Below are 14,145 nucleotides of genomic sequence, written 5' to 3'. Positions count from 1 at the left end.
ACCACATGACTTTCTAATGGTAGGAGTAGTGAAGGAATTCTAAGGTGTAACAGAGACTTATATCTGACACACTGGGATACAGCACACTTGACATGTATGGAAGGTTATAGGAACAGTCTTCCATCAATAATAGTATCTTAATAACTATAGGCAGTAAGTATCCACTCCAACGAACACTCTCTTGCTAAGTTCTTTTTTTCTGAGAAGAGAGAGACTGAAGACTTTTCTCATTAAGTCCCTATCAAAACCATGTGTTGCTGGGGTGAACTCTACATTGGGCTGAAGACCTGTCAGATTAATGTCCTTTCTTGTAGACACCCCAGATGCTCTTTTTAAAGATTAAAAATCTACAGATTGGAGTGCAGGTTGTACACTAAGCAGAAGGTATGATAAAACCACTCTTGAGATAGGATAGGAAGGCTTCATGCTAGTGAACCTTTCAAGTCATGGTGAAGTTGATTCTACAAGAAAAAATATTCTTGGATAATCAAAACTCTAAAGACCCACAAAGTAAGATAGACTATGTTGGCCAATAGGCAAAATTGAGACCTATTCAGCAATTCTACCCCCTAACATTAGTCACACCTGGCCAGTCATTCCTGGGAGAACAGTGATAGATAGAATAGTCTAAAGTATGCTTGGTAGATATTGAAGAAAAAAAAACATGAGTTTGAGTGGAGGTTGGGCGCTACTATAGTCTCTTGTCATAGCAATGCCAAGTACCCTATCACTCTTTTCAGATGCCTTAGCACATTGCATTCAGCTGGATCTGAGCTCCTGTCTAGTAAATGGACATCACCTGTGTGGTTCCCCCACCTCCACCCCACCCCCGCCTCCACGTTACAGGGAGCCATGAGCTTATCTAAACCACTGGGTTTGAGATGCCATACACAGGAAAGCCAGAGAATGTCACCACCCACAACAATTTGAAGGAAACCAAAGTCTCCAGGTGGTTCCAAATTATGTTGCTAGGAAAAACTTTTGTTCCAAACCGTGCTGCCAAGAAAAACATGGGTCATCTGGTAGCGGGTGGTAGTTAGGACAGAAGGGAAAATAAATATGAAGTCAACAATTATTTCTCAGTTTCTCTAATAGGAACTGGAAGTGAAACAGCTTCTTCCCAAACATTTCAGAATTCTCTAAGGTGTAGTTGACCCCAGAGGATACAAAGCAGGGGTTCCTAAGTGCCTCAGCTCTGACCTCATGTCTGCTTCTTAGCTACTTACTTAATTCCTAGAATCAATCAGGGCAATTTGAACCTACTTGAACATTATTTTATATTAAATATATCTTTCTTCTTCATTTGTGACTTTAGGAGATGTTCGGGGGAGGGCAAGCATGAAGGGAAGAGCGAACCCCTAAAACACTGGTTGATGGAATTCTTCAATATCAACCTGGATTTCCAAGAGTTATTTTTATGTTTGTAGTAGCTGCATCCAGAAATACTTACTCCTAAAAGCCTTTGACCTACCTGGACTTGACAGTCTTCCCAGGTAAGGAAGTAAGGTATTTCAGCTCAGGCAGGGGCTGCTGGAAAGCTGTCAGCCTCAGTCAGCCATTGCAGTTTTCAAGGCATTTGTGAGGACGTCCCCATCAAAATCACCCTTCACATGCTTCTGTTAGGAGGATGATAGTCTCTTGACCTTCTTGTCTGTCATCAGAGCGCATGTTCTAGAATTAGCCCACCCCCACCAAGGAGGGACTCTAAAGAACAACCAATTGAAATAGAAGCCCAACCCTTTCCTGGTTCTCAAAACCAACCTAAGTAGGCTATCCTCTCGTCATATCTAACCTCCGTTTGAGAATGAGTTACCACACCAAGGTGAAGAGGGACAAGGAACACTTTTTAATGTCAAGTCAGAGACAATCCCTCCCTCCCATCTCCCCCAATTCCACTTTCCCTCATCACATCCAGGAGCCTGTCTGTTTCCCAGACTTCTGGGGAAGAAGAAACAGTTACCTAAAAATTGCATGTTCTTTTCTTTCATACACACGCACACAAAGGTGGAAAATTAAATAAAATAAACCAAGAGGATTAAATTCTCCAGTGGTCACAAAGGCATCAGAGATTCCCATAATGGGCTAAAGCAAGTAGTTACTGATGATTTAGTTTTTCAGTTGCTTACTGCTTGTTAATGCCTCAAGGCATGATGGAGGGATGGAGGTGTGGCCACATCTGGTGGCCTTCACCTCCTAGAGCCACACCTGGAAAGAGATGCTGCGCCTTGTATTAGTTTTCTTTTTTTTTTTTTTTCTTTTTTCACTTTTTATAAGTGTCTCTGACATGTAAATAACCCAAGAAAATAAAAAGGCAGGAGCTGATTACACAATTACCAGTAAACTCTATCATCTTTTAAAAGACCAACACACAGCTAACGCCATATACAGCATGCAGTAATGTCTGAGGAAGGACCCTGCTGAGAAATAAAATGGCTAGAATTCTAACAAAAAAAATATATGCATATATATACTGTATAATATATGTCATCAAATGAAGCATAGCCGACAAACTCAAGATACAGTGTGGCTCACTCTTTCCATTTCTAAACAGTATGTAGATAGCATAGTATTGTCTGCATTAAATACCAGAGTAAGGAGAAATCTGTAGCGCTGGTGGAGACGTTGGTTAAATCATATGTATCTTTTGGTGGCTATGCCCAATCCCCCCGGGGGGTTAATGCCCGGTGTTGTGGTCCACCAATTGTAAACCTAGATAAGAAGTAGACTATTCATGTTTAATGTTTAACACACATACTTCTTTTCACCCCTTTCCTTTTTTTTTTTTAAGTTTTGTCTTGTTTTTGCACTAAGTTCTAGACTCATATCAGGAAATATAATTAATAAAATTAATAATGAATCAGAATCCCTTATTATCCATGATATCCATGTAGTAAAATGAGAATTAAAAAGTTTAACAATATCTTTTATAATAGCTGTTTGTGGGATGGTTGTTGCTGTCGGGCTGTCTTGTTTTGTTTCCATTTCTTTGTGTTTTTAAATTTTTACATTTTGTAACATACACAATGGTGGCACAGTCCATAAAAGGGCCTCCTGTGGTACATCTGCGCCTGCACGTGTGATCTGTTCATCTCTTTTGATTGGTTGAATTTGGGATGGCCGGCTCCAGAATTTTCCATGGTGGGGCACTTGAGTGGGCATAGCGATGGAGCCCTTACCCACTCTGGCCTCAAAGAGGTCACAAACTGTAGCTTGCGGGTGGGTCCAAACCTGGGTGTGCATTCTTCCCATGTAGGGAAAGAAAGAAAACTCAGTGGTACCTAAATATCTTCAAGGCAATTTTCAATTTCCTTTTTAACTTTGTTTCCCAAAGTATTCTTTGTTCCCTCCCTCATATTTGTGTCCCATTAAGCTTTGTTTCTCTGAATTTCATTAGATTACATCTTATTTTAAAACGGGGATGCTCTTGTTGCTGTCAGTGTTGACGGTGTTGCTCTGTTGGTGGTTGCAGTGGCAGCAGCTCTTCCCGAGTTGAGGAAATGACACTCACATCAAAATTTTAGGACTAAGTGCAAAATCAGAAGAGGTAACAGCCAGATGCAGCCAGCCCTCCTTGACGTGCCGTTGTTTACCTCACTGACTGCGCCTGGGCCTGTGGAGAGAACACACCTGTGGTGAGTCACCTGGCAAGAGCATGGAAGAGAACCCCACCTCATCTCCTTACATGTGGCCATCAAACCTGGACTCTGATGGGGCATCCCTCTAACTGGAAGCATTTGGAGGGAGGTTCAGCTCCCTATACATCTGGGGCTGCATTATATATGCACTCCCCTAGCTGCAGCCACATGGATTTACTCTATAGAATGATCAGTCTTCCCTGGAACCATGAGATCCCAAGATTCAAATTAAGGTGTCTGGTGGTCACTACTCTTTTACTGTGTCTTAACTTGCTAAGACCATAGGTCAGAGTCAAATTTAAGAAGGTGGCATGTAAATGAATATACTACGTAACATTTTAATGAATTAACCACACTGAATTGCTTGCACCATCACCCAACCAGTTTGGAGCACTGACCACCATAAATATTTGCACACCCTCCAGCTGCCCAGCATGTTGGACAAAGCAATCTGGCTGTCTGCTGCTGCATCAGGCCTGCAGTCACTGTATCTCAGAGAAGGGTACTGCAATTCCAACTGGAACGCCCGGCATCTTTTTCATTTACATGAGGTAACAGCAGACCTATCTTTCATGCCTGAAAGGTCAACATCAGCCCACATGGAGTAGAGATGGAATCAGGTAAATGAGCAGATGGCCATTTGATGTGCATGTGTAAGGAACTGGAAATTTATATAGATAATAGGATGTAGAATCTGCCATGGTGTGTGTCTGTGGGTGGAAATGCTTCATACATTTCCCTAGGAGGCACGCACCAATCTGGCCTGCAGACAAATACTCTGCAATGGATCCAACTACAGGAGGCAAAAGAACTATGTCGTTGTTGTTACGTACAATGGAGTTGGTTCTGACTCATACTGACCCTGCACAGTATTTCTGAGGCTGTAAATCTTTAAGGGAGCAGAACACCTCATCTGTCTCCTGTAAAACTGCTGGTAGTTTCAAACTGCTGACCTTGAGGTTGGCAGCCCGACTCATAACCACTACACTACCAGAGCTCCTTAAGTGCCATCAAATTGCTTCCTACTCAAATTGTATAGGATTTCCTAAGAGCAGCTGGTGGATTTGAACTGCCAACCTTATGATTAGCAATCCAGTGCTTATCCTACAGTGCCACACATAACATCCCCTAAGGATTCCCTATTGTTTTGAAACGTAAGTTTTATGGCTACCTTGATCCTTGTGCTTAAAACCCCCTAAAACAAATGGAGTTGTGGTTCATGAGAAACACACACAAGTTTGGAATCTTGGATAATTTAGATTCCTAATGAGTGAGGGCTTCTTCTCAGATTGAGTCTGGCTTGGCATGCGCTGTAGCATTAATTTAGATTCCTAATGAGTGAGGGCTTCTTCTCAGATTGAGTCTGGCTTGGCATGCGCTGTAGCATTAACTTTAATGAAGGTTTTTATGGTTAATGGAGCCCTGATAGTGTAGTGGGTTAGGAGTTGGGCTGCTAACCACACGGTCAGCAGTTTGAATCTACCAGCTACTCCACGTGAGAAAGATGGGGCTTTCTGCTCCCATACAGTTTTTCAGCCTCAGAAACCCTATACATGGTAATTATGAGTCAGAACTAACTCAATGGCACACAAACACCACCACAACCATTTAAAGCTAGGCACACATTTGGTCCATCTCCTCAAAGGAGGATGAAGAAACAAAGCCAGAATCTGCTCATCTGACTTAGAAGCTCAGCATTAAAGATATGTCTGGCTAAAGTAGATCAGTCAAACCAGGCTTCTTGATTCCATCAGACCCTGGAACTCCTGGCCTAGAGGCATTATTCATAGAACTTTATGTCTTAGCATTTAGGGACAAATCTCTGATTCTGGAGAAGTGGCTAAATTATCAAGAGTTTGAAATGCATGTTGCAACTTTGATGTTTCTCTGCTGTCTGGTTCATGGTATCTCAAAGGACAGAACTTGGTTGTGCATTCTGCTTACTGCCCTGCAGGAAGCGGAACTGATGGATAATGCAAATCTGAAGACATCTGCCACAGATATTTCATCAATCCATGGTGAGACGCAAGTGACAAAAAGGGTCCCTTAAAAAGTCCTATGAGACATACATTCAATTTTAGAGAGATTTGTCTAAAATCTAACTTGATGGGAATAAGTTTTATGTTTCTCTATACACAATACCATTAATTCTATATTTATATCTTGTCACTCTGTAATTTACACAATGTTCTTTTGACTCACAGGAGAAAAGCCACTTGAAACATTTAAGGATAGCACATGTACCCTCGTAGGCCACACAATTTCCTTCACATGAGATGCTTGCCAGTGCTCAAGGCTGAGGCCACTGAGACTTAAGGGCTATTTCTGAGTCCATGGGAACTAGCAGGCCTCTGTGGGGTCCCTGTTTCATCTAGTGGTTGTGGTCCACCTTCCCACAAACCCATGAGACACAGAGTCCAATGTGCCTTGCATATCTTGTCCCCTGGGTATCCAGCAGGACACACGTCTATTAGCAAATCACATGGCTCCTTCATTCTTTCTTCTGTTTTTCTCTTCTAAACATTCAAACACGCAGCTTCAAAATCAACTATAAAATCCACCTCTCCATTCAATCCAGTGTTACCTCCAACCCATCCCATAACAAAGAAGATCACTGTGCTGAAACAGACATGACATATGACTCTTTCAAGCATTTAGAGCCCTTTCCTCCTTCATGTCCCCTCCTCTCAAGACTGGCCAGTCAGTGGGTGTTTTCAGGGAGAAGACTACCACAAGCCAGGTGAACAACCCAGCAGGGAACCAGCACGGTCCTTGTGTAGAAAAAGTCTGAAAATCTTGTTTTGTGCCAAGGACTCTATGGCACAGTAGTAGCTGTGAGCGGAACATGGCTCAGTGCATGTACTCCATGGCCTGGGGCTTCTGCCAGATGCTCCCTCTGGGCCCAGTGTTCTGTCTCAAGACCAGTCCCTCCCAGCTCCTTTGTGGTTCTGCCTCCTCCTCTCTGCTCACACTATAGAGCATCACAGAGAGCCTGCAGGGAGGTCCTGACCTGATCTGTGAGGAAACTATTCCTATAGAAGGTACGAAAAGGTCACGAGTGTCTGCCCATCGGAGCCACATCTTTCTTGTACTGTTATCCTGGGAAAGCTCCCAGGGCTTCTTTCGGCTCCCACACCACTTGCTGACACACAAGCAGGGCTGCTACTTCCTGCACAAGGACACATCCCGCCTGCCCTTCTCTACCCACCTCATGTCACCTGGCCTTCCCCTAACTGTACCCTTCTCTTCAACACACCCAGTGGGCTGCCCTGGAAGAACAGGACAGAGCCATTGGTCTTCACACTGTCTCTGAGAGAAAGTAACCAGCAGTAGCACAGCTTTCTATTTTCTTTCAAGTTTCCAAATTAGTCCTTGAATACTCAAATTTATGCCTTTTGCTAACCCCAGGGCAATGTTTCTAAGACTCAGTTATAATTTGAGTCCTCCAGCTTGTATAGAAACTCCCAGCTTCCTAATGGAACATTCACCATATTTCATGATCTGCTGGCCCCTATAGACTCTGCATTTGTCACTTGTAGTTTCTCCTTGTCCCATGTTCTCATATAACACACCCACCTATGCAGATACATATGCATACAATACGAACACATTCACAAACATACACACACCCACATGTAGATAAATATATGTGTAGTTACACCCACACATGCATATACATAAGCGCATATTCACATACATACACAGACACACACCTTTACGTGCACATACACATATGCACATATTTATTCATACAAATGTACATAAGCACACACTCACATATGCGCTCTCTAGCCATATTCTCTTTCCATCCTTGTCCCTCTCCTTGAATCATTGTTCACCCAAGTCACTCCATTCCATGTTCCAGACTGCTCAGCATCAAGGACTCCTTCTCCAGGCAGGCCTCCTGGACTCTCTCAGGTTGCTTCTCATAGTGCCACACACATCCGCTCACTAAACTATGCCCCATGCCATAATATAATGCTCTGTCTTTCTAATGTACGCAATTCTTCCTTTCCTCTGGAAGCTCCTTAATGACAGGTCTGCATCGAATAGAGTCTATGACAGATATTCACTAAATGATTCTTGAAAGGAAAAAGGAAGGAGTCAGAATATTGTGACCTAGGCTGGCATGCCCATATTGCCTTTCTATCTGTGTTTTTCTTTCTTTTAGACTGATACTGGGAGAAAAAGCAAAAATCAAATTAAACCAAACCAAAGCAAAAAAAAATTTTTTCCTACTTTGCCTTCTGCTTTACCCTTCTCTTCGAAACACCTTTGCCCTCTTTTTTCCAATAAAATTCTTTTTCCAATAAAATTCACTGAGAATCTTTGTAGTTGGGGAAAATCAACATAAACCATTTGATTTTTTAAAATCATATACACTAGGGTTTCAAATATAGTGCTGAAAGAGAAGGGGATACATGCCTTGCAGTTGGAAGGTAATAATGCCCTTGATGGCCCCATCTAGCAGATGAGGATTATTAGCCCCTTTTTAATATGTAGAAATGTAAATTCAGGTAGCTTAAGTGACTCTTAAGAGAGTCTGTTGGTCTTCTCACTCAGAGCCTTCTCATTGTATTTTCAAAGAATGAACAGAACACCGAGAAGGTGACATGGGACTGTTTGACCTGGACACTGTTTGATGCAGGGAACAGGATGTTCATCTAACCTACCCAATACGGCCATCCTGCCCTTTCCAGCACCCAGAAGACGCTGCCAGGTGATCATCTTTATCCAAAAGGTTAAGATCCCAGTCATTCTGTGAGCAGGATCTTCAAAGACCTTTGCCGGTCAGAAAGACAGCTCAGCCATCTGCCTGGGCAGTGACCATAGGGATGAGCCCTGCATGCTTCTCTGACTCTGCATAAGTATCCCATACCTTCATCACCTCTCTCATTAGGGAGATGTGGATGCCATGGAGACTAATTAACATGATAGTCAGTGTCCCTGAGAAACATGAAGAGTGTCAGTTACCCATAGGAAACATCTGGTAGAAATGAGAGCCTCAAATAAGACATTTTATTTGTAGCAAAGTGACTCAACAAAGAACCTCCCCTTCCTTCCACTTTCCCACCGTCCCATCACTTCCCTTGTAGCTCCAAGCTGTAGAAAGAGAACGAGAGACTAGGATAAGCAAAGGACAACATGCAAGGCCTAAATCTCAGATCATTGCATTAGAGCATATGAGTGCAAGAGAAAGCAGGTCTGTGCAAAGGAGACCAGGAACGAGCTATTCTGGGCACCAACAGGTGCTCATTAGTGCAGCCAGCAAGCTAAGTTAGACATCTGCAGGTGGAAGCTACCCAGGGGAGAAGGGGGTCCATGGGGGCAGAGTAATCTAAATTGATACAAAAGATGGTTCAAGGTCAGAGAGAGTTCCTACTGGGCTGCTTCCTGGGGTTAGCTTAGAGAAGAAGATGTTTTGCAGGAAGGAGAAAAGATTGTGGACCCAATCCCACCAAGGCAACAGGACCTGAGCAGAAATATACCGACCTTTCCAAGGGGGCAGGGCTGTAGTTTTCACTTCTAAAAGAAATGACAAACAAGCCACTGTTAAAGTAGACAGCAATCGAGGCACACACTTTGTACTTGGATGGAGAAGAAGAAAGAGATGGTGGTTCTGGCTAGGGCCTTCCCCATCCCTTCTGGGCTTTGCCCTGTTCTTGCCTGAGTATGCTGACCTTAATCTGAGCAGCTGTCACCCTGAGGGCTGGTGAGAGAATAGGAATGATGGTTCAGATGGACTGTTGGCCCAAACAGAGCCAACTCATTTGCCTTGCTGAGTAAGGGGGTCAGAGGTACACCTTTGGAGTTTGAGACCCTCATGCCATAGTTTCTTTGTAGAACAGCTTTCAGACTATTTACAGAAAACATGCAGGCTTAAAGTACTAATTTGTATGGTAAAGTGGAGTATATACAGAAACTTGAATTTAGGTGCTCATGTTATATTTCACATATAAACATGTGCCTGCCATTTAGATGTATGTTTTTAAAACGATGCCTAGGAGCCTAAATCTTAGATACCTGAATTGTCTTGATACTCCAACTGTTCCAAACTGACCCAGTATAATTTTTCTCTTAGAACTAAGCAACTAGAAGTAACGAGACCCAAATCTGTCATCAGAATTGCATTGCTGGTCCCTTTACTGTCGTGTTGATAGTGGAATGCTAGCTCTTGTCCAGTAACTAAAGAGGAAAGACCCCCATTTCCTTCACCAACTTCAGGTTATCAGAATCAATCCACCTTTCTGGGGAGAACATATGTCCTTTCTGACCTGTATTGTGAAGATCTATAACCCTTTACTTCCTTCTTTTGCCAGGATTTGCTTTTACCCTGGACCCACAATAGAAAACAGCAGCAAAACCTCTTGTATTCTAGTAATACGTTGGAAGTCTCTGTTTTCTCTATAAAGGTCCTTACGTAAACATATGCTTAAAGTCAGATGAATGTATTCAACTCTCAATTGAAAATTTAAAAGCACCTGAGATAGATCCTTTTAGATTTAAGTTCATGTTAGCAGCCTGAGAAACCATCCTGGAGAAATTATGCTTTCAAGGGTGACCCACGATGAAACTGTTTCTGATTCAGAGGTCTGATGCAAAGCCAGGATGGCAGAGAAAGCTAGCAGTGACAGCAACATGTGGTTTGCATGTTGAGTGTTTAGTAAGCAGAGTTGCTTGGAGTGTCTGTTGCAGCCTGGAAACCAGTACAGAAGCTAAGGAGCAGTTTGTTTCATGATAGGCCTTGTCCAGGTACCACTGCTAAAATCAATCTGTCTCCTTGCCACCAAAGCCAATACTTACAGCTAATTCCAAGTCCCTGGATAAGCACGAGACTGCACTGGGGAGGAAAAGATTCAAAATCGTTTTCATGTTAGGACATACAAAACTTCTGGGAGGGGTATGTGCCACAGAAATGCTAATTAATCATCTCTAATCCTCTGTGGAGGAGTCCTGGTGTGGTACTGTATGATAAGCACTAGACTGCTAACCACAGGGTAGGGAGTTCAAATCCACCAAAAAGTTGGAAGTGACTCTACAGCACTTAGCAACAACCACCACCACCCTCTGTGGAAAGACCCTTGGTGGTCCAGTGGATTCAACACTGGGCTGCTAAGCATACTGTCAGGGATTCAAACCCACCAGCTGCTCCTCAGGAGAAAGATGAGGCTATGTGCTCCAGTAAAAATTGAGTCTTGGAAACCCTGAAGCAGCAGTTCTACTTTGCCTTTTAGGGTCCCCCGGAGTTGGAAATGTCTCGATGGTACTTGTGGAATCCACTGTGAGGAAGGGCAGATCATCTCTTGCCAATGCCCTTGTCCTCCTGATATATAGAATTTACTTTAGTCTCCTTTCCTTTAATAAATTGGTTGATGGTCACTCTGAAGTTCACAGACAATAATCAGCCAGCCTTTCCTAGCCCACTGATAACATCAAATCCAACTTAATGCTTCAGAGATAAAATATACAGAGCTACCGGGTGGGAGTGAGCAGCCACCGAGCTGCTGAGCTTGCAGTACAGGCCCTGGCACACTTGCCACTGCAGAAGTTCCATGACGGGGTGGTGGTTACAGGCCTTAGCCTTATTTATCACAACAGAGGTCCTGCACTGCCACATATTACTAGGAGAGGGTGATAGGCAATCGGTTATGTTTGCAAAAGGAGAACAGAGAAATACTTCAAGGGTGGAAGAAAATGCTGAGCAGGAACAAATTTCTCTTATCAGAATTCTTCTAGTCCACGCAGATACTGGGCAGCAAAATAACTTTCATTTTTTCTTAAATCCAAGTGGTTCCTGAGAGTGAAAATTCTGCATTAATATAAATCTTACTCAGTGTGATGGAGATCAGATGAACATGACTTGCGGCTATTCCCCAAGGAAATACTAGTTCTCAATGCCATTCCCTGGTAACCCAAATGGTTAAGCAATGGATTAATAACTAAATGTTGGATATTTGAACATACCCAGAGGGGCTTTGGAAGGAAGCTCTGGTGATCTATTTCTGAAAACACACACACACACACACACACACACACACACACACACAAAATCCAGCCACTGAGAACCCTATGGAGTATAGTTTGGCATACACAGGGTTGCTGTAGTTTGGAATGGACTCAATGACAAATGTATTTTTTGGTTTAATTGCACTCTTTCTTGAGTGTATTCCATTCTACACTAGCAAAGGAAGACAACAAAGAAAATCAGCACAGCTGAATGAGGTAAATAACTCCAAGTGCAACATCTGTTTTCCCTAAAACATTCAAAGTTGTACAAAGATGTGTCTGGCAGCTACACTGAAGGCCACACTAATCCAAGTCTCTCTGAAGTTTCCAGGTATCTAAAACCTACACTTCCCAGCCTGACCCATCCATTCACATTGCTCCATTGGGAAAGTTGCCACGGTCAGGTTTGGGCATATCCAGAAACTCAGAATAGAAATGTAGTATCAAGATCATGCCACCCAAATTCCTCCCCCTCCAAGTAGAGGGGAGTGGGCCATAAGAGAAGGGACTGGTGATGCCAACCTAATTAATAACATCTCCTGCCCTAGTCCCACGCTCTGAGAGCCAGCAAAGTGATTTTTCTTCTTTTGTTGTTGTTGTTGATCCTTTTGTATAGGCTCATGATCTCTGGATCATCTTAGAATACTTTCAGTTAAATACTACCATATTGGAAACTGCTGCCAGAGTTTTAAAAGCTCCAATTTGCTCTGAGAATGAAAACCTAAGTGCAGGGTTAGCTGAGTAAATTCTGAAAGCACATCTTGTAGCATCATGTGCCCCAGCTTCTGTCTCTCACACTCTCTTTCACCGTTTATGTGAGTTAGTTCCTAATGCTCTCTCTTTTAGATCTTTGAATATGCCTAACACAGAGGTTCAATAAACATAAGTTGAATCACAAGTTGAATCTGAAGGCTTCCATTGACTTCACTCGTTCAGCTCTCTCTTTCCATTGCTGTGTTGCATTTTTTGGCTCCTGGCTTATCACTAAGGTGAATAATGCAGCTCTGACTCTTTTCATGATAATAGTATTTTTCTTCATCTGCCAAACAATTTCCCATGCAATTTATTTCCTCTCCCACCCTCCACATCTCATGTCATTCTCTGACAAGTGTATACATAGTCAAAGCATAAAGGAGCAGCAGGTTGGGTGCTGGGTGTAGTACGATGGGGAAGGCTAAGGTTGTGGTAGGTAGGTAATGCCATCACCTCTCATTTTCTTCACAGCTTGCTTTCCGCTTCACTCTTGCTCTCATAAGCACTGTTCTTATGATAGCAAATGGTATTTGGACAGTACACAATTTCATCTATCACTTGGCCTGCCTTGTTTAGGCTGACTACTTAGTGATAGCGAAGGGTCATAGTCTTAATGAGTCATTCATGCGAGGGTAGTGGATCCTGAGAAAATCTGGAAGGGCTGTTCAAAGAGAGGCAAGATCTGTAGGAGTTAGACACGGGGAAGGGCTTTAAGTAGAAAAGGATAAAGGGGACTTGGTGAAGAGGACTGAGAAATGAGGTAAGAAATCCCTACCATGTCATACTGAGGGAAGTCCTATGTTTATTAGTATGATCTGGAGCTTGGACTCTAGTGATTCAAAATGCACCTAACAGTTTCAAAACCTTTAAATTATGCATTCTCAGGGAAGGTCTAAGATCTTTGTAAAGTAGATAAGGCAAGAAATATCAATTCCAATTTGCAGGGGAGAATATTGGGTCTAAATAAGTTTGAGTAACTTGCATGGACACAGAGCTACTAAGTGACAGGATCTAGACCAGAGCTCTGTGACACCCCACTTTCATACAGCTATACAGCATATACTCGCTCTCCTTCCTTCCCTGGGAGGAAATAATTGTAAGTTGATGCATTTATGGACTATTAGAATCATCATCATCATGGCTGGAGTTTATTGTTGAAGGGTTCTCAATGGGACTCTTGTCAGATAAAATGCTCAGTTCCTCAAGGTTCGGGCTCATACATAGAACCTTTCATCTTCACTTTGATCTCTGAACTGAGACTTTAGGGATGCTTTCTTTTCTTTTCTCCTCCAGCCTGCCTTGTGTGGATAAGAGATAATTAGAGAAAAACACCCTCCTTCGGCCTTTCTTCAATTTCCAATCTCCTTCCATTCCTACTCCCCTCAGGTAATGCACAGCAGGAAAATAAAAGAGGCCACTGGGGTTCTGGGATCAAGGAGGTGAGAAAAAAACCAGAAAGCAAAGGGATACTGACCTTGGGACAAAGTTGAATTTGTAGGTTTATTTAGTTAGGTGAAGGACATACTGGAGAGAAAAATTAAAGCAAACATGTATGTTGTATAAGTACCTACGTATGTGTCATGCGTAGTTTGTTTTCTGTCTTTTATAAATATTCTGAAGGAATTGATAAATAAAAGAAGATGAAGTCAGATGACAAAGTATGCCTGAGAAACGGAAATGCTTTACATTTCTGTTCTTGGGTGCAATATTTGGGTACCCTGTACACTGCCCAGTGCAGATGAACATACCT

At 42.7% G+C, this 14,145-nt stretch overlaps 1 protein-coding gene across 2 annotated transcripts in view; it reads right to left on the bottom strand.

Moving 5' to 3' along the window:
- Positions 1 to 3,426: 3,426 nt before the first annotated feature.
- NTM (neurotrimin) overlaps positions 3,427 to 14,145 on the bottom strand; it is a 749,477-nt gene continuing 738,758 nt past the window's right edge. Inside the window, exons 7-8 of one of the 2 annotated variants that reach the window (XM_006870999.1) lie at positions 9,129 to 9,161; positions 3,503 to 3,610 (exon numbers count right to left, since the gene is read on the bottom strand). In XM_006870999.1, coding sequence (XP_006871061.1) covers positions 3,510 to 3,610; positions 9,129 to 9,161 — 134 coding nt within the window. In that variant the 3' untranslated portion in view covers positions 3,503 to 3,509. Of the gene's footprint in view, positions 3,611 to 9,128; positions 9,162 to 14,145 lie in introns of both variants that reach the window. The other variant, XM_006871000.1, reaches the window with a different exon arrangement.

This window comes from Chrysochloris asiatica, unplaced genomic scaffold (genome assembly GCF_000296735.1).
Source record: "Chrysochloris asiatica unplaced genomic scaffold, ChrAsi1.0 scaffold00158, whole genome shotgun sequence".
Lineage (NCBI taxonomy): Eukaryota > Metazoa > Chordata > Mammalia > Afrosoricida > Chrysochloridae > Chrysochloris > Chrysochloris asiatica.
Note: the sequence above shows the minus strand (reverse complement) of the source record. Positions and strands in the feature narration are given on the sequence as shown.